At 36.4% G+C, this 24,812-nt stretch overlaps 1 protein-coding gene across 3 annotated transcripts in view; it reads left to right on the top strand.

Annotated features, from left to right (window-relative positions):
• Window positions 1-24,600, top strand: part of rgs17 (regulator of G protein signaling 17) — a 30,556-nt gene extending 5,956 nt beyond the window's left edge. For 2 of the 3 annotated variants that reach the window (XM_017462923.3, XM_017462917.3), the window contains 4 exons: window positions 14,297-14,427; window positions 19,301-19,375; window positions 19,734-19,965; window positions 21,449-24,600. In XM_017462923.3, the coding sequence (XP_017318412.2) occupies window positions 14,321-14,427; window positions 19,301-19,375; window positions 19,734-19,965; window positions 21,449-21,634 (600 nt within the window). In that variant the 5' untranslated portion in view covers window positions 14,297-14,320 and the 3' untranslated portion in view covers window positions 21,635-24,600. Of the gene's footprint in view, window positions 1-11,258; window positions 11,355-14,296; window positions 14,428-19,300; window positions 19,376-19,733; window positions 19,966-21,448 lie in introns of those variants that run through there. The other variant, XM_017462913.3, reaches the window with a different exon arrangement.
• The last annotated feature ends 212 nt before the right edge of the window (window positions 24,601-24,812 follow it).

Below are 24,812 nucleotides of genomic sequence, written 5' to 3'. Positions count from 1 at the left end.
TACATGGTGATTTTTGATTCAGTTGATTCAAAATGCACTACTGAAGTGGCAGAACCCAGGTACATGACACACTACTACATGGTATGCATCGTTTATATTAGTGTGTAGGGCTGCAACTAAGGTTTAATTGATAATCGACTATTTCCTATTCATTTTTATGAGCTAACACTACTACAGAACTCTTAACTAGGCTTAAATAAATAAATAAATGAATGAATGAATAAATAAATAAATAAATAAATGGCACACTTATATAGTGCTTTTATCCAAAGCGCTTTACACTGTGTCTCATTCACCCATTCACACACACACTCGCACACCAGTGGTAGCAGAGCTGCCATGCAAGGCACTAACTTGTCATCGCGAGCAACTTGGGGTTCAGTGTCTTGCCCAAGGACACTTCAGCATGTGGAGTCATGCAGGCCAGGAATCGAACCGCCAACCCTACAATTAGTTTACAACCTGCCCTACCACCTGAGCCACAGACGCTGATAATTAAATATCAGCTCACTAACTGCATTGCAACATCACTGACACTTATCGGATAATCTGTCACAGCATTAGAATACAAATTGTCAAGTGCTTATGTTGACCAAATGAGACACCAAAACTAATGCAAGGTAACTATTTTGTGCATTCACGCCCGACATTCAGGATTCAAGATTCTTACATGAAGCTGTACTGTTTAGGCATGTTGTAATATTCCACATTATTTCTCCTAGTGACTTGGGAAGGGTAGCTCTCAGCATCTTACTGCCACTGGTGAAACTGATTAATGTCACAATTGTTAAATTTTCATCCAAACAGCTGAAATGAGTAATTAAATTTCTATATTAAAACACAAATGATATTTTTGTAGACTTGTTAGAATAGTATTCTATTATATTAATGCACATGCACAATCCATATAAAACCTGCTGTTATTTGGAATAGACTATGTTAGTAAATTCATATTTCTGGCTCAATTTTATACTTTAGAAAATTTGCAAATAGAATATGTGGCACAAATAATACTTTATTCATAAAATTCTTCCTGAAATGGTAACACTAACTGGATTATTGGATTAAAAGACTGTTCTTATAGCAAAAATAATGTACTATAGGTGCCCAATATATTATCACAACATTGCAATCATTGCAATAAGAAGCTGATAATATGAGCATTTTAACAAACCAAAGTTATTGTATTATGTTTGGTGACCTAACTAAGACGTTTTTGGCTGTATCATACCAATACAGCCTACAACAACCAGTGCTAAATATTACTAGTATATTATAAGTTAAATGCTACAAGGATTAATTGAAAATGTTGATTATGAAAAAGTATCAACATGGGTTTGTATAATAGTAGTGTAAGAATGCGTGGACCTCTATTGCTGTATAGAATGTAATAGCATTATAATGCCACTGGGGGCAGCAGCAGGATGACACTACTGCACCACATAGCACTGTGCGCAAAGAGGTTTTCAGGCCCAACACTAACTACGTTTACATGGACAGCAGTAATCTAATTATTGACCTTACTCTGAGTAAGATAATAATGTGATTAAGGTGTTTACATAAGTCGCTTTTAGAATACTCCTGTCATGTTCCCGTTTTACATGTTCTAGAACATAATTAGATTAATAGCCCGCGTCATTACGTCGCCGTCCGACGTCCCTCCAGAATTTCACGTATCAACGTACAGTTCGTCTTCGTTATGGTACCGTATACAGTTTTGGGTCCATTTATTTAATTTTTTTTACGAACGCTTTAAGTGCAGTTAATTATTTGTCATGCTGTACGTGCAAATAGACAACTGCTTGACTGAGATACATGTATTTTTCCCCACTACAGTCCTATAGTAGGCAAGTATGTGGTTTGGGACGCAGCCGAACTCTCTTGTTCGCCGTAAAATGTAAAACTGCCGTGTGTGATCGTGTCCTGTCGCAAAATGCGGTGAAAACCCTCACACGACGTTCATAATGTGATTAAGGTCTGTACATGTCTGTAATACATGTCCATAATGCGACTAAAACAGGAGTACTCCACCTGTCTTAATTCGATTAGTGCTTACTTCGAGTATGACCTTAATTAAATTAAGGTAATTAAAAATTGCTGTTTACATGGTAGTTTCTTAATCAGAGTATGATCTTAATCGGGTTAAGAGTGGATTATTGTTGTCCATGTAAACGCACTCACTGTTAATGCCATTTTAAAGAACAAACGAACAAAAAACAACAACAGATTGACTGATTTGAATGGAACTGAAAAAGTAAAGCCTAAAACACTGGTAGTGATCACTCAAATAAGTCAAATCATGGTACAATTCATTCTTTGCAAAAACATTTCATAGCAGCACATTGATGAGATTCACGAGCATTAAAAATTAAAGCACCTCCTGCTTGGGTAATGAAATCCATTTAAATGCATAGATTTCAAGTTTCTTGTGCTTTTATTTTAAAATAAATTCCTTAGCAAATTCCTTATTTGGAATTTAAAATAATTATAACAGGGAGTAGAGATCATTAGAGTTAGCCCTAGAGGAGAAAGTCAGTAGAGTAACAAGATGTTAAATGTTCAGAAATGTTTTGTTTCACATTAAATGATTGAAGTAAAATGCCAAATGATATTTGTTACAGCATTTCTAACTTATAAGCGACTTTTAAGACAATGAATTGATTCTGTTGATTAATTCACATGACTAATCAATTATTATAAAAAAATCTATGTTATATTTTTTTTCATCTGTTACAACACCCCTAAATGTTATTGTGCTACACTACAAAAGAAATAATTCATGCTGGTGCATCGTATGTCATAACTAGTTTGCACAAACTTGCTAAAATATCAGTTTAATTAGTTATTTTGTCATAGTTGTAGAATTTGGATTCTACAAAGGAGTAGAGAAGACTTTTTCACTTTCCCGTAAAATACAGAGTATTTTTTAAAGATGGTTGAAAATGAATTAATCGGCACGTGTTGATTGTAGCTGTTGTTTCATCAATATCCACAATCTGCCTTTATCAGAGTGACATATTCATCCTGCTGTGTTGGCAGAGAGGGCTGAGATGCAGTTTAGTCAGATGAAATTAGTAGCTAATACGAAAGAGAGAGATGTTTTCAGAATAAGATTGTATCTATGTCATTTGTGGGATGATTTTTCCGGAGTTCGTCGCTGTTGCTTGGCTGTAGTTATTAAACACTAATGTGGCACCACAGCTTGATTAATCATGTTGTGTGTCGAGTAAACAGGAGGTCCCGGGTTTATTTTGTCCCTTTTATTCTTACATTCTTTTATATTTATGTTGTGCATCTTTTGAAAGTCTTAAAATCTTGTTTTATTATATTACTGTAGAGACACATTTTTATTTTAGGTAACATAAAAAAATAGAAGAGCTCTAATCCTAGACACATCAAATGAATCATCTGTTAAAGAACTTGCAAATGATTTACTTTAACCAATTTCCCATCACTGTAGGGAAAACTTGACAGTAACTGCACTATTAATTCATTTACATGTTGCTCCAGCTTCTGTATTTTGTTTTTATCTCGAAACTCATTAGGATCAAATGCACGTTTTTGTCTTTTTTTTTTATATATATATACATATAAAATTTGTGTGCTTTTTAACAAACACACAAAAAAGTGTAGCTTCTTCACTTTCCATCCATCACTTTGCCATGATCATTCAAAGTTCTGTCTGCGATGTGGTATTTCTCCCATGGTGTTGCGGCCCTCCCTCGTGTTTTCTATCAGTCACGTTTAAGTTCACGTGACCTCATTGCAAAACAGTCTGTATACGAATCCTATACAGTGGATACAAAAAGTTTACACACCCCTGTTAAAATTGCAGGTTTTTGTGATGTAAAAAATTAAACCAAGATAAATCATGATGGATCTTTTTCTACCATTAATGTGACATCGCAGCCAACAAAATTCAAGTGAAAAGCGATGCTCGATGAGACGATGAGATTTCGTACATGCTTTAAGCTCTTTGTGGACCATGGCTTCAGCAGCCGGATAAAACTAAGAGATATCCATCCATCCATCCATCCATCCATCCATCTTCTATACCGCTTAATCCTTTTCAGGGTCACGAGGAAACCTGGAGCCTATTCCAGGGAGCATCGGGCACAAGGCGGGGTACACTCTGTACAGGGTGCCAATCCATAGCAGGGCACAATCACATACACACTCACACACCATTCATACACTAAGAAGATATCAAGAAATGTAAATCTTATAGAAACAGCTGATCTTTATTTGGGGTTAATCAGAATCACTTAATTGATGACAGGTGTATGATAATTACTCTTGAACATGAGTTTGAATGTTATTGGTTCATTCTGAGCAGCCACATGACTTGTTATAAAAGGGTGTGCGCACTTCTGCAACCAGGTTACTGTAGGTTTTTTTTGTTTTTTTTAAACAGTTTGTATTTGGTTTGCAATTGAGTTTTGTTGAGTGCTATATCACATTAAAGGTGGAAAAAAGGTCTTTCATGATTTATCATGGTTTCATTTTATTTTACATCACAAAAACCCTGCAGTTTTAACAGGGGTGTGTGCAATTTTATTTATTTATTTTTTAAAATATCCACTGTATGTTGCAAGTGGTATCTGTCAGTCTGTTTTATTAAAAGTGTTTAGACCACTTGTATATTTGTGGTGCAATACTATTAGCACTGCTGCCCCTACAGTAACAACACAGGCCACAATATGGTATCTCACTATGCATTTATTAATGTTTTGAGCCCAAAAGTCGAGCAGTGTCCTGCTAACCTTATCCATGTAACCGAAAAATGCAGCATCATTTACATGTAATTAACCTTCTCCTAACAAAATTATTTCTTTATCAGTGTTCAGTAACTGCTTTATGCTGGTCAGGGTTGGGTTGGATGCACACCACAGCTACCTGGGAGGCAGAACAGAAATACACTCTGGATCACAAAAAAAGCAACAAAAACCAAAACAGAGACACATGTACACATTCACACTGTGGAAATTTAGAGCAGCCAGTCCACCTCGTGGCATGTGTTGGAAAATAAGAAGAAACCCATGTGAGTAGGAGAGTACCGATAGGAAATGTGAACAGTGCAAATTCTTGTACTGTTTGCTATTATAAACAATCACATGGTATACAGGGTTTAATCCTGCTGGGTTTGAGTGGAATGGTTTGTGTATGAGAATATCTGTTACTAAGTGTAAGGCACATTTCTTGTATGGAAAGTCACCTAGGTTTTTATTGTCATTAAATTTATATACACATATACACAATGAAAGTGCCTCTGGGATCACAGTACAGCATAAAAGTCAATATTTGGCTCTGTGCACAGGAGTACATAAATAGTGTGACAAGTTGATCACAATACATTAAATAAACACGAACAAAGAACGTGTAAGATTTCATTTTTTTCCTAAACATTGTTATTAACTGAAATAGTTGTGACTCATATCTGGATATAAAATTTTTAGGAGAAGATCACGTTTCCTATTGGTACTCTCCTACTCATACAGGTTTCTTCTCATTTTCCAAACACATGCCACGAGGTGGACTGGTTGCTCTAGTGTGAATGTGTACATGTGTCTTTTGTTATGTTTTTTGTGATCCAGAGCGTATTTCTGTTCTGCCTCCCATGTAGCTGTGGTGTGCATCCAACAACCAGGATAAAGCAGTTACTGAAGACTGATAAAGAAATCATTTTGTTAGGAAAAGGCCAGCATACAGCACGTCTGCCTCTTTTGGAGCCTCAATCAGAGACGATGACTTAAGTCAGTGACATACAGTATCTCACAAAAGTGAGTACACCCCTCACATTTTTGTAAATATTTGATTATATCTTTTCATGTGACAGCACTGAAGAAATGGCACTTTGCTACAATGTAAAGTAGTGAGTGTACAGCTTGTGTAACAGTGTAAATTTGCTGTCTCCTCAAAATAACTCAACACACAGCCATTAATGTCTAAACCACTGGCAACAAAAGCGAGTACACCCCTAAGTGAAAATGTCCAAATCGGGCCCAAAGTGTCAATATTTTGCCTGGCCACCATTATTTTCCAGCACTGCCTTAACCCTCTTGGGCATGGAGTCCTCTACCACTCCTCCATGATGACATCATGGAGCTGGTGGATGTTAATGACTTGTGAGATACTGTGCACATGCATATATATATATATATATATATATATATATATATATATATATATATATATATATATATATATATATAAAATTAGATATACATAGTAAATGGAAAATTATCAAATTTATTTCAAACTAAGTTTATTGTTTTGTTTTTTTAGCATGGAATTGTGTAGAAGGTCAAAAATAGTAACAGTGCATTCTGTAGCAAACAGTGCAGACAAAGTTTCTTATAAATGAAGGATACTTATATAAAGGATATTTAAAAGAACCATTGTTTGCCCTATTTGCTGTACATGGTGCTGATACTGTATTTGCACAACTTAATGAACCCTTATTTCTCGACAGAGTAAATTGTCATCGTGTCCTTTGTGATATGAAATGCCACCGCATCAGTAATTACATTCCCCTGGTGGCGCTTCTAGTCGTATTGAGCTAGAAAATATTTCAGCTAATGCTGCGTTTGACTCACGGTTGCAACTTGTAATTCCCAACCTCCAACCAGTGAAAGCCAAACTTGAAATTCCTTCACGTCAACTTGGAGTAGTCTTCTCAACTTGAGTTTCTTCCCCGTTTAAAGGGTGACATCAACTTAACATGGCTGCTCTGAGAATCAGCAGTAACCACACCAGCACTGCTTGCTTTAGATCACTCATCACAGTTAAGCTAGGTTGTTGTTAATAAAAGACAAACATGGAGGCGTCCATTTTTATCACTGGGTCCATCAAAGGTGAAAAATGACATAATTCCAACTGGTGGATTACCACTTAAGTGGCAGTGTCGAATGCAACATGTGTGCACGGTAAGTCGACTGCAACACGTGTGACTTTTCAAACCCGTACTAACTCCATATCCCAGAAGTGATATTTCCACCTTTCTTTACTATGAGCTCAGTCCTCAGCGAAGTGCTGCTTGTTTATCTTGGCGCTGCTTGGAGGCTGATAAGGCACGGGCTGTAGGAGTTAAGAAGGCTGTGTTTTCCCTTCATAATGGCTTAAAATCTTTAATAGAATTTTTAAATAAAGAAAAGTTATTTGTAGAATGTCAACAATCTCAAATAGAACATTTATTGTGGAAAAAATTGTCTTTTTTTTTTTTTTTTTTTTTTTTTTTTTTTTTGTCTGCTGCTCATTCACATTATTAAAATTACCTATGTGTAGGCACTAAACTTGCCATATTTTGTAAGTAGAAGCATCCAAGATGGGTTTTTGATTGCATTTTCTTACACTAAACACTTGCATTTTAGCCCCCCAAAAATGGAATAAGATGTAACAAAAACAAGAGACAACTTTTAAATGAAACAAGGCTAATATGATGGTACAAGAATGAGAAGATGGATTTAAATAAAAATCTAGTATACATATATTGCCCATATATTGTTGCATGAATAGGCCTGGTAGTAATTATCACATGAACCATTGTACGTTTGGTGTTATTTTAACAATATGGCTTCAACCCTCATTATTCTGCAGCTTATCAAATAAAAGAAAAACTCTCCGCTCCTTATTTGTAACTCCCAAACGTCAGTATGAGTAGTGTGCAAGTCTGAATACAGATGTGTGCAGTGTCAGTGTTAACTCCTGACTACATGTGCATAACTCGACTCTATTGGTTAGTACATTGCTATTTAAACAGATACTCATTAGAACAAACACACTCATTCCTGGGTTTGAAATACATCTAAACCTCTCTTTTTATTAGGACGGGTATCTTAGAAGCTTCCTAATTATTGCAGCTACAAAAAACAAACCGAATACCAGATACTAATAGATACTAATCTATTTTAAGCATTTTGTCAAAGTATTGATGCAGTTTATTGTTAATAAATGAATGTGAGATGGACTTGTTCTGCTTCACATGGGGTGTGTGTTGTAACATCTGTCTCAAGGGCGCTAACACTGTGCAGTCAGCCATCGCTGTGCTCTCTATCACTTACTGCTCTGGAATGTGTGTACAGTAAAGTGCACAGAACACTTCCATGGGGACTGTTGGGGAAAACAGGATAAAGGTACAAAATCACATACAAAGCTGTTTGACTATGCAGTTATAAAGATGTTCTTCAGACTTCCTGGAAACAAGCACAAATATAGCTGAAGCTGCAGTTGCCAAAGAACATGAACATTGTTGCTTAGTCCCAGCATGTGACAAACAAATACAGCAAATGTGGTGTCGGTACACAAAAGCTTTGCCAAAATATGACCTCAGTTATTGTTTCCAATAGCAACCCTCCAGTGAACAAAGAACACCAAAGTCCACATTACTAAGTTCATGGTCTTGTGTCCTGTTTGGCATCATCACCATTGTCACTGGTATATATAAAGGTATTACATATTAAACGTCCTATTGGTTACGTATATCAGGCAACATCTGAATATAAAATTTGTTAATGATTTGAGAAAATTGTCACTAGTAGTGACAAATGTAAAAAATTGTAGATGGTTCTGTATATAGTGGACCAGAATCTATGGGGCCAAAGGGGGCAACTCCGTATTAAGAATGCCCATGGTTTTGGAATGGGATGTTCAACTCCCACATATGGGTATGATGGTCATTTGGCCATAGAGTGTATGACAGTGTTTCTTGCACTAGGATTACCAAAGAAATGGTATGAACAAAGAATCATGCTTTTTATGTCAAATGGTTTCAATTGCCTAAACAATTTTGATTATATTTTAATCAGATCACCAAAGTATAGTGTCAGTACACCAAGTTTACTGTCAGTACATTAAATAACTATTGAGATATAGTTATTTAGATAATGAGATTCAAGTTTGTTGTCTTCCCTGTTAGTGGTCACTGCCGTTAGTACTTCTTTTTCTACAATATCAGAAAAGACTGAAAGGTTATGGTTCAAGATGGTGGTCTTTGATAAAATCATAATGATTTGACTTCTAGTCAGTTGGATTGTTGATTATCTGAGAAATGTTTGCAGTTATATTTAGAACTGTATGTCCAACCTTGGCCAGTTTGTGGCACTAAAGGGTTTAAGGGGCACACCCAAAAAATAGGTACAACTATTTATTTGTACCATTCCAAATCAACATGCTGGATGTTTTAAGACATGAGTGAATGGTTGTGTGATGTGCCTTAGACTTCCATTAGGCATGTACAGGAATAATAATAATAATAATAATAATAATAATAATAATAATACTACTACTACTACTACTACTACTACTACTACTACTACTACTACTACTACTACAATAGGAACTTGAGCACCAGAGAATTTACTATGGGGAAACATCCTATATCATTCAGACAGACATCAATATAATAAAAAATTAATAAGTAACTTTTGTGCAGACGTGTGACATGTAGGCATTTTGGTGGCATAGTTTGCATCTGGGGCGGCTGTGGCTCAGTTGGTAGAGCGGGTTGTCCACTAATCGTAGGGTTTGCGGTTCGATTCCCGGCCTGGGTGACTCCACATGTCGAAGTGTCCTTGGGCAAGACACTGAACCCCAAGTTGCTCCCGATGGTAAGCTGGCGCCTTGCATGGCAGCTATGCTACCATTGGTGTGTGTGTGTGTGTGAATGGGTGAATGAGACACAGTGTGTAAAGCGCTTTGGATAAAAGTGCTATATAAGTGTGCCATTTACCATTACCATTATCTTCGTGTCCCCTTAGAGGGAAGCTTCACTGTAAATCTTTCACTTTCAAATCTTTAACAAATCTTTATGATAAAAAATGTGTATGCTGATGGGGTGTCTCTTCCAGGATGACTCTGTCCCCATCCACAGGGCACAAAGAATCACTGAATGGTTTGATGAGGCTGAAAATTGTATAAATCATGTGCTATGAGCCGTCATGCTCACCAGATCTTAACCCAATTGAACACCTATGGAAGACTGACATGTTAGACAGCGCTCTCCACCACCATCATCCAGTGGGGATCATTCCTGGAGTACACTTCCAGAAATTTGTAGAATGTGTGTTAAGGCACATTTAAGTGGTTCTGGTGGCTAGTGGTGGCACAACACCTTATGAAAACACTTCTATATATGGGTGTAGTGTATCCATTATGTTTCATTTCAGTTAGACAGAACTGACATCAAGGTAGTGTGGCAGGTAGTGTTGGTGCCTCATAGCTCCAGGGTTCCTGAGCTCTGGTCATGGTCTGTACAGAGTTTTGCATGTTCTCTGGTGATAAGTAAACTGGCTTCGGAAAAATGACCACTATGTGCAAATGAGTGTATGGGACTCCTGGTTTAGGGTAAAGTGCTTACTGAAGATGATTGAATGCAAGACTGATGTCAACTGAATACAGGTCTGTCTTTCATAAGGTTTTTACCTTTCTGTGTTTGCCTGTATGGGGGTTTGATTGTACCATGGATTGTGTCCCTGACTAAATTGTTAATTGGAAATAATGGTGCAATGATGAGCATACTGACATACAGACTGTAAACCTGATACAAATAACACTGTTTGCTACCTTTGTTTACTTTGCAGCATGTTTAGATCCTCGACAGTCTGTAAACAAATTAGGTTATTCACATCATAAATATGCCATAAAATCCACTTCCCGTTACTGGATACCAGGGACGAATCCAGTTGACCTGTGTTCCATATCGATATCTGGATGTATGGCAGTTTCACTTTGGAACTGAGTGTAGAGATACTCATGAAGTTGCACAATCCATGCACTCTGCTTTATTAAGTTGTCAAAAAAAAAAAATGACCCACTTGGATTTGAAATGATTCCCAAATCATGGCGATGTATGCTAACCCAACACACATGGTGCTAATTCAGTTAGCCACACCCAACATTTTGAACCGTGGTTTAGAAAAGTACACAGAGGCTCTTTGTCCATTGGTTATTTTATAAGCTAGTGGTAAATTCTTAGACCACATGGATGCGGGGAAAAACTGAAAATGACAGACTGAAAGTACAGGTTAGAAACACACCACAGATGTCTTCTCAACCATTTATTATTGTTTTCTCTCACCCACTGAGAGCTTACTCTTTTGCATGTTTCCCAAAGTAGTTGATGAGTACAACAGGCATAAACAAAGGAGTTCCTCACCATGTTTTGCATCAATATGCATGTTTTCCACTGCCTAACTGGTGCTGGTCATGCTTTGCATGTACACTTTTAATGACATGAACAAAAGTTGTAATGCACAACAAAAAGGTGCTCGTTTAGCTGACCTTTGATTGCTGCTCTTGGATCACTGTGAGAAATGCACTGTATTGTCAGGCTTGAAGACAACGTTATGGATTTGCGGGTAAGACTATCATACCATTTTACATTATGTTGTATTCTACTGCACTGTATTCTTCTTATTGTTGTTATTAATGTTATTGCAGTAATTATTGACAAACAATACTATACAATGCGTACTTGTATTTATTTGAACTGAAAATCTTTGTACAGAAGACACATTCTCAGTGGTTCTCTCACACATTAAGTTTTTGTTGAGCTTTTTTTCTTTTTTCTTTTAACTTAAACTTTTCTAAAAAAGTTTAATTACTCATTTAACAGAATGACAAGCAAAAGAAGATGCTTGTTATTTATATATTTATATATATATATATATATATATATATATATATATATATATATATTGTATATATATATATATATATATATATATATATATATATATATATATATATATATATTGTATATATATATATATATATATATATATATATTATACATAAAAAGGTAAATGTAGATCATTTAACCTTGAATTCACACCAAGTTGAACGAGGTCATGAGGCCGTGTGTGTATATGGTATGAATTGTCCTTAAAGATTCCTTGGATTTTCTCTTTGATAAGACAGTTCAAATTTCTGTGAAAGATCATGCAACAAACGGTTTCTCTTTCACACAAGGTTTCAAGTAAAATTGTTTATTAACCATCGAAAGAACTCTGTACACTGACAGAGGTATCTCAGTAGTCTGGTGATTGAAAGGTTGAGTTCAAATCCCATCACTGCCACAAAGTCAATACTGAGTCTTTGATTAAAACCCCTAACCCTCAATTCCTTCGACTGCATCATTTCTTCATAGAAAGCCGAATGAATCAGTAAACAAACATGAAAGTGTGTGTCAAGTGGGGGAGTGACATTAAAAATGTTGTATACAGATGAATTGACAACAAATCATAAAATAAAATATGTAAGTCATGAAGGTCATGAAGTTTTCTTCTGAGCTTCCGATTTGCATGCAGAACTGCAAAGTTATACGAGCAGGAAAGCTTTAATGTCTAATGGGTTTGTTAAGGCGTTGATGTGTTTCTCAAATGAGTGGTACTATTCAGAAAGGCTGAGCAATATGACAAAAATATCATATCACAATATATCATTTAACAAAATGTCTGCAAAACAGTAGTGAAATAAACAAAAAAACTTTTCTTTAATGCCTACAAAAACGAAGAAGAAAAGTGTATCAGGTAATAATTTATTACAATATCGATATTTTAATTTTTATATATATATATATATATAAATAATATGATATACAATATATGATTATACAGTGTGTGTGTGTGTGTATATGTATGTGTGTGAATATAATATAATATAATATAATATAATATAATATAATGGGGGGGGGGGTATTTTAGTTATCAAACACTATCTGACAATGAGTGGAGGTGCACTCCAAAACGCGCACACATGCATGCACATAGACGCGTGCGCGCACATACACACCTTTATACTCTGATTGCAAGCATTAGTTTAAATTCACTGATATGGTGGCAGACCAAAAGATTTATTAAAAGCATGAACACTTGAATAATTATTAGTGACGTTAGGCTACATTTACCTGACAGGACACGGGCTGAATGGCGATGCATGGTGGCCCATTCGGAGGTAGTGTATAACACGGCAATCTGTTAGCGTCATTAACAAATAACAGGCTATCGCTAACATTACATGGTGCATAACGTTAGTTGGTTTCACAGCCACAATGCCAGCTGCCTCAAACAAATATAACATAGGACCCGTCTTTCAGGTGCTTCGCCAAATTCTAGGTGTTTCCTCGCTTTGTTTGAAATGAACGATAGCATCGGTTGCACACCGGAAACCGATACTAGATTTCCTCTCTTTTCCTCTCAACGAGTCGGGGCGGAGCTAAACTTGTTAAGCTAAGCTAATCTTCTGTAGTTTTTCCCGTGTGCTTGTAGGCGTTCTTCTTCTTCCCCACTTGTGGACCGACTAAAACACTTGCGCGTATTTGCTGCCCCCATCAGGTCCGGAAGAATCGCAACAACGGTACTTTCATTACAAACGGTACTTTGGTTACAAACGCTACTGCAGAAAAACAACTGCCGTCACATTTTAAGAATGTTTGTACCAACTTGGTACTGAAGTATCGGTTCTCGTGACATCCCTAATGTGTATCTAGTTTAAAATAGATTTATGAAAGCATATGAGGGTGAAATATTAAAATTCCAATAAAAATACACACCTTTTGCAAAATGTATGCTGTTTGCATTAACACAGACAAAATGATTTTTAAAAATGTCCATAAGGATGCACAAGTGTTAAACAAAGCATATTTAGATTTCCACTGTTCCTCCCTTTGAAGCCCCAGTGGCCAATAGGATTTCAGCAATTTCCATGATGTGTTACTCTTTTCAGGTTAATTTGATTTGTATCATGCATGCCATCCTGTTGAATAAAAATAAAGGGATCCGATAAAGCAGCATCATGGAGCTGAAACTTATGTGGTTCTGCCAGGTAACCTGAACAAACCAGAGTGTTAGATGAATAAACTTTGAACATGTTACTGCATTGTTGAAGTAGAAAATATGAAGTAGGAATTGTTTTGTAGAGTTTTTGTAAAGAAAACTTGAAATCACATTAAAACGTATAACCTTTTGAAACTTTTCTTGGTCTTCGCTGTATTCACAAAGAGTCAAAGCCCGATGACTTGATTCGAAATTACTTGAATAATAAGTGTTCAGACATTCAGAAATTTGCAAACCATGCCTTTTCCTGGAGCACACATTAACTTGCCAGTGACTATGACTTTCGAATTCTGAGGTTCTGTAAAAATTGAATGTCGAACATTTGTAATACTAAACTCACATTATTAAAATCTATTTATTTGTTTTTACAATATTTGATCTCAGTTAAGTCTTTTCTTAATTAATGTAAAATTTTGCTCACTTTTTGCTCACTTTAACCGAAGGTTGTCCTGATGTTTGTTTAGCCGCAGAACGTGAGCGGAGTTGAGATGAGGAAACAGCAGCAGGCCCACATTGAAGGACCCCCTCAGGCCCCCGGGCACCCGAGACCGAACACCTGCTGTCTGTGCTGGTGCGGCTGCTGCAAATGCCTCTGGTAGGTCATGTTGTATTACAGGAACAAATGTTGGATAAAACTATTAGTTGCTATGTGCATTGTGGCTATTGTAGCTGTTTGCAGCATCTACTGGTATTTTAGCCATTACCATTACCAACTCTTTATCAGATCCTGGATATAATTTCAGTACAGGGCATGACATACAGTATTCCAACTGGCATGCATCAATACCATTTTTTTTATTTATTATTTTTATCCCATCCCCCTAAATCGAGTACTAGAAATTGTTTTTGGGTTTGTTTGTTTTTTGGTAAATACCAATTCTTATACTGATGCAGAAATAAGTAATCTACTTATATTAATCAGGATTGTTACAGAACATTTATTTCAGATCTGTTTACATTCCCCCCGGGTTAAAATATTGGCCACACGTGTGTTTGTGCACTTAGGCTTCTGTGCCTGTTGTTTATTAGGTACAGTACACAGTGAAGGGAAACAAGGTCCCTCCTCCTCCAGGGCCATGGTGCTACATAAAACAACAACTGGACCGGTATCTGATATGATTATCTGTATTAATGCATCCCAGATTTAAACATTAATTAATAGTTAACAAGTGTGCATATACATAGATATTTAGAAATATTAGCAGCTTATTAATTCTTTATTCAGGGTTCTCATATACAGTATCTCACTAAAGTGAGTACACCCCTCACATTTTTGTAAATATTTGATTATATCTTTTCATGTGACAACACTGAAGAAATGACACTTTGCTACAATGTAAAGTAGTGAGTGTACAGCTTGTGTAACAGTGTAAATTTGCTGTCCCCTCAAAATAACTCAACACACAGACATTAATGTCTAAACCGCTGGCAACAAAAGTGAGTACACCCCTAAGTGAAAATGTCCAGATTGGGCGCAATTAGCCCGTCCCCCGGGTGTCTCCTGCCTCATGCCCAGAGTTCCCTGGGATGGGCTCTAGACTCCTCGTGACCCTATGTAGGATAAGCAATACAGAAAATGGATTGAATTTTCTATTTACATTTTTTTTTTTTTAACCCTTGTGCATCCTTATATACATTGTTGTCGTTTTCATCTTTGTTTTTTTTAGCATCTTGTCTGTGTTAATGCAAACAGCGTAAATTTTGCAAAAGGTGTGTATTTTTATTGGAATTTTAATATTTCACCTTCATTTATTTTCATAAATCTGTTTTAATGTAGATACACAAAATAGTTACACTCAGGACCTTAAGGACAAAAATGTCCCCGTTGAAAACCATTCAAACTGCAATATTTAATCTCCATGACGTTTAAGCATTAAATCATGCATTCTGTGTTAATAGGCTTTTATTTTGTTTCAAAACATTTATTTTTTTAAAGAATTTTCTGAAATGTGTACCATTTTTCTCAGGTTTAGCCTATGCGGAAAATTTGAAATATCGTGGAAAAGTTAGGTTTTTTTTCCTGTAATTTAATTCAAAAAGTGGAACTTTAATATAGTCTAGATTTATTACACAAAGTGAAATATTTCAAGCCTTTTTTGTTTTAATCTTGATGATTTTGGCTTACAGCTCATGGAAATCAAAAATCCAGTATTTCAAAATATTAGAATAAAGAATTTATAGTACAGAAATGTCGACCTGAGAAGATCTCTGATCAGCTAATTAACTCAAAACGCCTGCAAAGGTTTTCTGAGCCTTTAATCTCTCAGTCTGGTTCAGTACACAAGCACAATCCATTTTCAGATGAAAGTAAATTTTGCATTTCATTTGGAAATCAAGGTCCCAGAGACTGGAGGAAGAGAGGAGAGACACAGAATCCAAGTTGCTTGAAGTGTGAAATTTCCACAGTCAGTGATGATTTGGGGTGCCATGTCATCTGCTGGTGTTGGTCCACTGTGTTTTCTCAAGTCGAGAATCAATGCAGCGTCTACCAGGAGATTTTAGAGCACTTCATGCTTCCATGCTGATTTCCTTTACCAGCAGGACTTGGCACCTTCCCAACTACCAAAACTACTAGTAACTGGTTTGCTGACCTTGGTTTGCTAACTGGTTTGCTGACCATATTACTGTGCTTGATTGGCCAGCTAACTCGCCTGACCTGAACCCCATAGAGAATCTGTGAGAGAAAAATGAACATACAGAAAAAAAAAAAAAAAAACTTTTCCACCATATTCAAATTTTTTCTGTACATGCTTGTCAGTGAAAGTGGAAAAACATATGCATATATAATATTTCTCTGACATTTTTTTGGCATGGACATTTGGTAATTTATAAAAAATTTAAAAATGTTACACTGCATAAATATATGATGTTGTTAATCATTGACATATCAAAGACTGTAATAAATAAAGAAAAAAAAATCTGCTTAGCATTTAGTATGTGGAAAATAATGAGTATTTTTCTTTTTTTCACTAAAAAAAAAAACATCTGTGGCATTATGTAAACGAACCAGGATTTAAAGGGTTACAGTTGTGAAAATGAATGAATGTTTGGTAATTATTATTAGAACTGATGCTGGTTAAAAAAAAAAAAAAAATCGATGTCAGTGAAAGTGGAAAAAACAGTTCTTAACATGGACATTTGTGTCCTCTATGGACCTATGTGTAACTTTTTTTTAAATTGATGCACACGGGTTAAATATCTTATTTACTTATTTATTTATTTATTTGGTATTTTAACTACTTTTCTATTTTTATACAGTATAGGGTTAATTCTAGCTTCTTTTCTGTGCATTTTAGTTCCTGCACTCATGTGAACACAAATGACACAAGAAATAAAGAAAACATTGAGAAGTGTAGGTGGGCGGTGCAAACCTGTGGTTACAAGGTCAGGTTTCCACAACCATACCCTGTTATGCTCTGTATTTATCAGCTGTGTATTTCTGTCTCCACATCACATGCAAAACAGCTGTGTGGAACACTTTATATATTTAGAGTGCTCTCAGCATGTGCGGACCCCTCTGGCTAGCAGGCCCAATTATACTTACACAATAGAGACTTTGAGAAGCAAAAGGCAGCCTCTCTTGTCTATTAACCCAAAATAGAAAGTCTTGAATGGCTTTGGGAATTATCAGATCAGTTAGTTGAGAGAGAGAAAGTTGTTGGGGGGTTTTATAATCTTCTTCATACTGATCATTTGGGAATTGTTTACACTTTGGAGTTTCTAGTTAAAATTCTTTTGAAGAGACTTTGCCATAAAGGGAAATCCACTCTGAAAAACCCATCATTAGTCCTGCTGCTCTTAGGGCCATTAGCAACGTATCCAGAGTTCCTGTTCCTGTGTCTTCAGCGCATTCATTCAAATGTTGAAATCAAGCCACCTTCGTTAGATGAATGGATCTTTGTGTAGCCAAGCCTTACCTGTGTGATGAAAGGAACGACTGCTTTGCCTTCTATGTTATTCACCCTAGTGTAGCTAAATAGTCCATTAATTTAAGTGGATTAAGTGGAACTAAAATCATTTTTGAACTCTGCTGTTGTTAGATACATCTGTAGGATTTCTTTCCAGCTTTTCAGTATATCCCTGGGCCTGTAACATCATGCTAAAAAGAAACAATGTAGTATAGCTTAATTAACCTCAATTTCTTGGGAAATGTGGTACCCACATGTCTGACCACAGATTACTAGGAAAAGTTTTAGGCTATGATTTCAAATTCCCCCATGTGAATCAAATAATTATTGAATCATCAAATTATCTTTATCACAAAAAAAAAAAATCGTGGCCATAACTAACATTCAGAATACACATTCCAAAAACCAAGAGCTGGATTTTTAATTAGCCTTTTTTTTTTTTTGTAAAATTGCATCGATTATTTTTATTATTCTTGTGAATTAAATGTAACTATATAACATCACTGCTGAATGTGTTGATCAGTTTTCTATAACAGCAGTCTGACTGTTTGGGCTGCAAAACAAATCACAGGTTTATATTAATTACGTTATGTTTAATTACGTTAATATCGTTTCTATAGTAACAACTCATTCACAGGGACCTGTTTGTATTGTGGATGATAAATATTATAATATAAAGAAATACTCTAAATCTTATAATAAATGGATAAACAAATGTACTTTTATTTAACAAAGAAAAATGTGTAACTGTTGATTATAAGTTTTATTTAACATGTATGGCAAGGAGTCTTCAGTGTCATTGCTTTGTAACAGACGGTAAGTTTTCCTCCACGGGAAAGGACAGAGCACGTCCAGCTTCTCAGTACCTTGACAAACTGCAGGGTTATTTGTTTGTTTTTGTTTTGTCTTATTAACTTGAAGAGAAAGGAAAAAAGATGAGGTGAGGGAACAGTGGTTTATAGCTGCTATATTGTGAATGATAACAGGAACAAACTCATCTCCACAATATCAAATGTAACTAAGAAATAACAAACAACTTGTCATCCCATTAAAAAACTGAAAATTGTAACCATGGACAGATTTCTGAGGTGTAAGGTACATAAAATATTTTGGGAAATGCTGTTATAAGAAACTCTTGGTAACTGTGCTTTGTGTCAAGCTGCATCACATCACCCTTTTGTAGATTATTTTCCTATAAAGCACATCCCGTGTACAAGATCACTGGTAAAGATAAAACCACTAATTTTTATTCTACACAAGCAGCGTAAAATGCTAATCTAGCACTACAAGAAACACATGAATATGTCAAGTATTTATGCATGCATGCATGGTACAGACCGGGAATTTCCAGGATGTGTGATGTAGCATATGCCTGTATGAAAATGGTGCATATGTGTGATACCAGTCAGTCAGAGGATACAGATGTTTTCAAATCTGAAATGAAAGTAAATTTCATTACTTGAAAATAATGTGTGCCCTTTTCGTACTGGGTTACGATAGATTGGTTTTCTTCACAGAACTCAGTGCTTTTACTCAGCCCCATTTGTTCTTACCCTTTAGGAATGAAGAGAATATGGAACATCCCGAGCGGCAAACCTGTACAAAAATGGACAGCATAGAAGCGACAGAAGAACAGTAAGTAATCAGTAACTTTATTTTTAATCCTCCACTCAAGTCAACATGGATCAGGGGTCTATATGAGGGGTGGATGCAAGGTGATCCCATAGTATATTTGCAACAAAATAAATACATAAAAAACAAAAATCATCCTCCTTATTGTAAATAGTTGTTAATATTATTCATATTTTCATTTAAACACGCGTTTGCCTTAGGCATTAAATTATGCTTCTTTTATATAACACTTCTCAAAGGTCCTCATCCATTAAAGCTTAATATAGTTCTATTTCTATCCCTGCAGTTTTTCCAAAAATGATCCATGTTATATTGCTTATTAAAGCCTTATTGCCTGTGTTGCTTTCCTCCCATGGTGAAGGCATCCCACACTGGATGAAGTTGTAGCCTGGGCACGAAGCTTCGAGCTCATGATGCGCTCCTCAGAGGGCAGAGACATTTTTAGGCAGTTCCTCAGGTCGGAATACAGTGAGGAGAACCTGATGTTCTGGATAGCCTGTGAGGAATTAAAGAAGGAAGCCAACCCAACAGCTATCGATGAGAAAGCAAGGATCATTTATGAAGATTACGTATCTATCCTGTCACCAAAAGAGGTAGTATATCAATACTTTTCAATACTTGTAAAGTCAGTATCAATACTTGTATTTTGTTATTCCGACTTGGATTGAGCTTGTCATTGCTGATGTGTCTATAAAAGCTGCATGTATATAAACACCATCACTTGGATAGAAGCTCTAATAGCACATCATTTAATTTCCTGACACATTCATTATACCTTACTGCAAAAGGTGTAGGTGTAAACAAAGCCTCTAATTGGTGTGATTGTTATATTCTGTTTCCAAGTCATTCGGATGAGAAACAGCTGTCTGAAATGCAGCTCTGGCAACAACTCAAGTTTTCTGACTTTTTCAATTTTAACTAGTGATTCCTCAATACTGCATTTTAGCATGTTGATGCACTGAATACACTCTTATACTGAAACATCGAGGGTTGTAGTGCAAAGTCACAGTTCAGCAGATTGACTAATGATCAAGCCACAGCAATTTTAGGGTTGCCAGAAACCATCCCAAAGATGCAACCTGGACAAATTATTTTTTTCATCTCTAGGTGATTAAAAATGGCCCAAAGATGTTTGAACATATCAGCAATGACTAGTGTAGGTTGTTGTATTGTGTTTGAACACCTACAGCGGCTTTTATTATTCACACTATATACTGTATTTTTTTATATATGTATTTAGTTTTTATATTTCATGCAATGGTGTTCTTTAACATTGTTTCTGAAAGTCCCCCCTCCCCACAATTTTTCAGTAGGTGAAATTTTAAATAGGACATAGTGACTAAAAATTATTATATAGACAGAGGCATTTGGTGTAGAAGCTATGCATTTTAACATCGGAATATGCTGCTACTCACGCAGAAATACACAAAAAGTACAGTCTAATTTTTCCCCAATAAAAACATCAAATTAGCCAATCAACATGTGAATCTAGAATGACTGACAGCTGCGAAGGTGTATTGAACTCTCTAATATTAACTGACACCCTGGAAGCCCCACCCCCTTCCCCCATCTCACATTAGTAATCTCTCGTCTCGATTTCTCCACGTGAATGAGGCACTGATGCCGTGGTCTCACTTTCTGTCAAGGTAAATGGAGAATGGTTTGAGTTTGTTAGTGTACATCAATCTGTGTATATTTGACTTAGCTAACGTTAGACAAGTATATAGTTAACATCAGTCACAGTGACACTAGCCAATCATGGCCGTCTGTGAGCTGATGTATGTGGAAGAGGGAGTATAGCATATGTAGTATAGTAGAGTATAGTATGTTCTGCGAATTGGAGTGTGCGGATTGTGTGGACCTGACAAAATGACAAGATGATTAGGATTACTGGTATTAAAACCTTGCACATTAATACAGAATGTAGTTATTGTGATGTGGTCGCAGGTGTGCATATACAACAACATATACAATTTTACAGCGGCTTTAAACATGACTCAGCCAATCAGAAACAATCCATTTTATACTCTTTTGTTAGTATATATGTAAGTGATCTAGACATGTTGTGTTTTGTAGGTCAGTTTGGATTCCCGGGTGAGGGAGGGCATCAACCAGAGCCTGGCAGAGCCCAGCAGCCTGATGTATGAGGAGGCACAGCTCCAGATCTACACGCTCATGCACAGAGACTCATTCCCACGTTTCCTCAACTCATCTGTTTACAGGGACCTCCTGGAACGAAAGAGAGCCTGCTTAGACACCTAAGGTTCCAGTCAAAAACTCGAGACAAAAAAAACATCCTAAGGTGCCACTACGGAAAAGTGTGAGGTTTCCTATACATAGAGCGAGTAGTTAAGCAATTCTTACCGTCCAGTAGTGAGCCCAAAGTTCACTTCCTGTTTAAGTGCCAATATGAGCTGCTCAGCCAACTGTGACAAAAAGAATTGTGTAAGGAAAACCATCCGAGCCCTACTTCCTGTTCTTTACCCATCTCTCTCTCTCTCTCTCTCTCTCTCTCTCTCTCTCTCTCTCTCTCTCTCTCTCTCCCCTTTCACTTGCCTCGTGTTTGAGGACAGCTGAATAATGATCATTTATATGATTGGATAAGAGTTGTTACAACAGGTAACGCCTGACTTTGCATGATTCAAGATTTTGGAATTGGTTATAGCTTTGACGTTTAACTCTTTGCAGGACTGCGGCGGTTTTCGAATAAGAAATGTACTTCTCATGCTGTCATGACGAGCGAGCCTTTAAAGCTCTGGTAAGCGAAGGGAAAATGTAGTTTTTCTGTTGGAAGCATTACCACTGTCATCCGTCTGCCCGATTTCTCGTCCGTCTTAACAACATTTTCACTGGGATATGTAAGGGCTAGTGTTGTGGTTGGGCAGCTAAACAAACCATGAACATGACTTTCCTCTGCAAAAAAACACAATGTCTCTATATCGATTAAGGGCACAGAAGCTGCTGATGCTGACCAACAACCACAGTTAATTGTGCACGTCCTCCCAGGCCCTCCCAGTCCACCCGTCCCTGAGAGAAGCACAGGTACTGTATGCCACTCGTTGTAAGCATTGCTGGATTAAGAGTTTCGCTTGAAAATAAATCAGCAACATCTCAGAGGTACGTGAGAGAATTAGAATTGTCATTTACATTGAAATGCCTTTTTTTGTTGTTTTTTTTTAAACCAAGTCTTAAGGTTTTGAACACTGCCTTGTTTTTAAAGGCTTCACTGTATTTGAAATAATGACTTATGTCTTTGTTCAGGCACTGCACAATGACACATTTTCTCAGAGGTGATGTTAAGTAACATGCTTCTGGATTTAATATAAAAGGTTTTTTTGTGGACTGATGTGTATTGATGGTTAGATGATTATATATGTAGGCTTCATGGACTTGTCTGTATGACGCTCAAGGAGCATTTTGACTGTGGGGCCGCTTTGTGGTAATAGTGTTTTAAAGAGGCCACCAGGAGCAGTGCACATCCTGTTAGCATGCATTTATGTGTTTGTGCACTGAACGTGTCAGAATACACAATCCGAATAACCACTACGGATGAAATTGCGCTAAGCGTTCTTGAAAGCGTTTCTATATGGTTCGAATTTTATGTCCCTGAAAATGACAGTATTTCAGCTCAGTTTTCTTCGATTCAGACTTGAATCTTGCGCTATCAACTCGATGCCAATTTATTTCCGGTTGCAGCAGCCAGTGCATGACAAAACAGTATGTAAATGCCTGCTTGGTATCACCACGTTCTCGTCTCTTAGCTTTTAACGAGAGTAAAATATATCCTTGTTCAAAACTCTTTGAGTTTGAAGATGGCACTTTGATGAAAAGGTTTGCTAATGAGTGAGGCTGTTTTTGTTTTGAATTTTCTTTCTTACTTTTTTTGGTGCTTGGAAAAGCGCTTAAAGTGCCAATCTCTAGCTGTACAATAATTCACTGAAGACCTTTGTCACTCAGCCAGCATTGCACTGATGCCATTTTTAAAATCACTGTTAAAGCATTAGTGGGTTCACACATCAGCATCAGCCAATGCGAAAAGAGAACTAGGTCAGCCAGCAAGCCTTTACACGTCTTACTTAAAAAATAATAATAATTTAAAAAAAAACCTTGCATGCGTTTCAATGATTTGGACTTGAATTAAATTGGAGTGCGTTTGTTTGTCACTCATCATTCAAAATGTGAACTTGCTGACTCAAAAGAAAATAAGGGAAATTTACTCAATATAACTTGTGCGTTAATATATAGCTAGTATTGGAGGGGCTGAGAGATATGTAGTGGGAATCCGCGACAGTGTTGAGTCATCTTAGGATAGTAGAAATGCTTTGGACTTTTAGATATCAGTGAAAGTCTGTGGTGAGTATTTTAATAAAAGCAGTACAAGCCCACAATCATCGTGCCATTATAAACCCTTCTCTTCAGTCAAAACGACGTGTGCCATCGTTGGCATACATCATATATTACCAGTTTATAACGCATGCAGCCTCTTTTAATGGTTATTTTACATTTAATACACACCTATTTCTATTCAATTTTTGTATTAATGCTGAAGCATTGGGAAGTCATGGACTTGAACTGCGTTTACATTTAAACAGTGTGCCATGCAGTTTGTGAACGACGAGTCAGCAGGGCACAGAGTTGGCTGGATGTTTTTTTGTTTGTTTTTTTTTGTTTTTTTGGATATGTCACATAAAAACTATTTAAAAGCTGAAAGCAGTGTGCTGAAGATGTTTATTTTTTGGTGTTCAAGCCAAAAGAAAAAAAGAAAAGTTGATCAATTAATCCATGACGGTTTTTTTTTTAAGATTCACTGGAATAATGAATTTGTATGGTTATGCCGTAAAACATAGTAGACGAAAACAATCAGTCATGTAAATGTTTCATTTTACTTCATTTAAAAAATTAAGGATTCATTCTTATGTAATAGCATCTCAGATATTGAGTAATATTGGATATACTAAAATGTTTCAGCTAGTGTTCACATCTGAGGAATTGATGTGTGATGTCATGGATTAATTAGCACATAAAATTTTTATGCTTTGGCTTGATTTTATCCTGCCATAAGAGACAGAGTTTTTGCTTGAAGGCTGTCTCAGGGAGCAGCCAGCTATTGACTGATGGTCGCAAAACACGGCATTGTTTGAAGCTCTCTTTCTGCATTTTTTGCTGAAAGGCTCCTTCTTTTTCTTCTTCTTCTTTTTTTTTTTTTTTTTTTTTAAAAAACAAACAAACAAGCAAACAAAAAAAAAAAAAACATGCGAAATGGACTCTTAGATCATGTGTGATCAGAGGAGCCTTGTAGTGACTGACATGTCTCGGAAGAATATCATTGGGTTTCCTCTACCTCTCATGTTGCATTTTTGTTGTTGTTCATATTTAGTTCAGTTTGTTTCTTTTGATCTACTTGAAGCCTAACACTGTAAATGACGTGCACATGTATACT

This window comes from Ictalurus punctatus, chromosome 3 (genome assembly GCF_001660625.3).
Source record: "Ictalurus punctatus breed USDA103 chromosome 3, Coco_2.0, whole genome shotgun sequence".
In the NCBI taxonomy this organism is placed as follows: domain Eukaryota; kingdom Metazoa; phylum Chordata; class Actinopteri; order Siluriformes; family Ictaluridae; genus Ictalurus; species Ictalurus punctatus.
The sequence above is the reverse complement of the archived record's forward strand: the minus strand, read 5'-3'. Positions and strand labels throughout refer to the sequence as shown.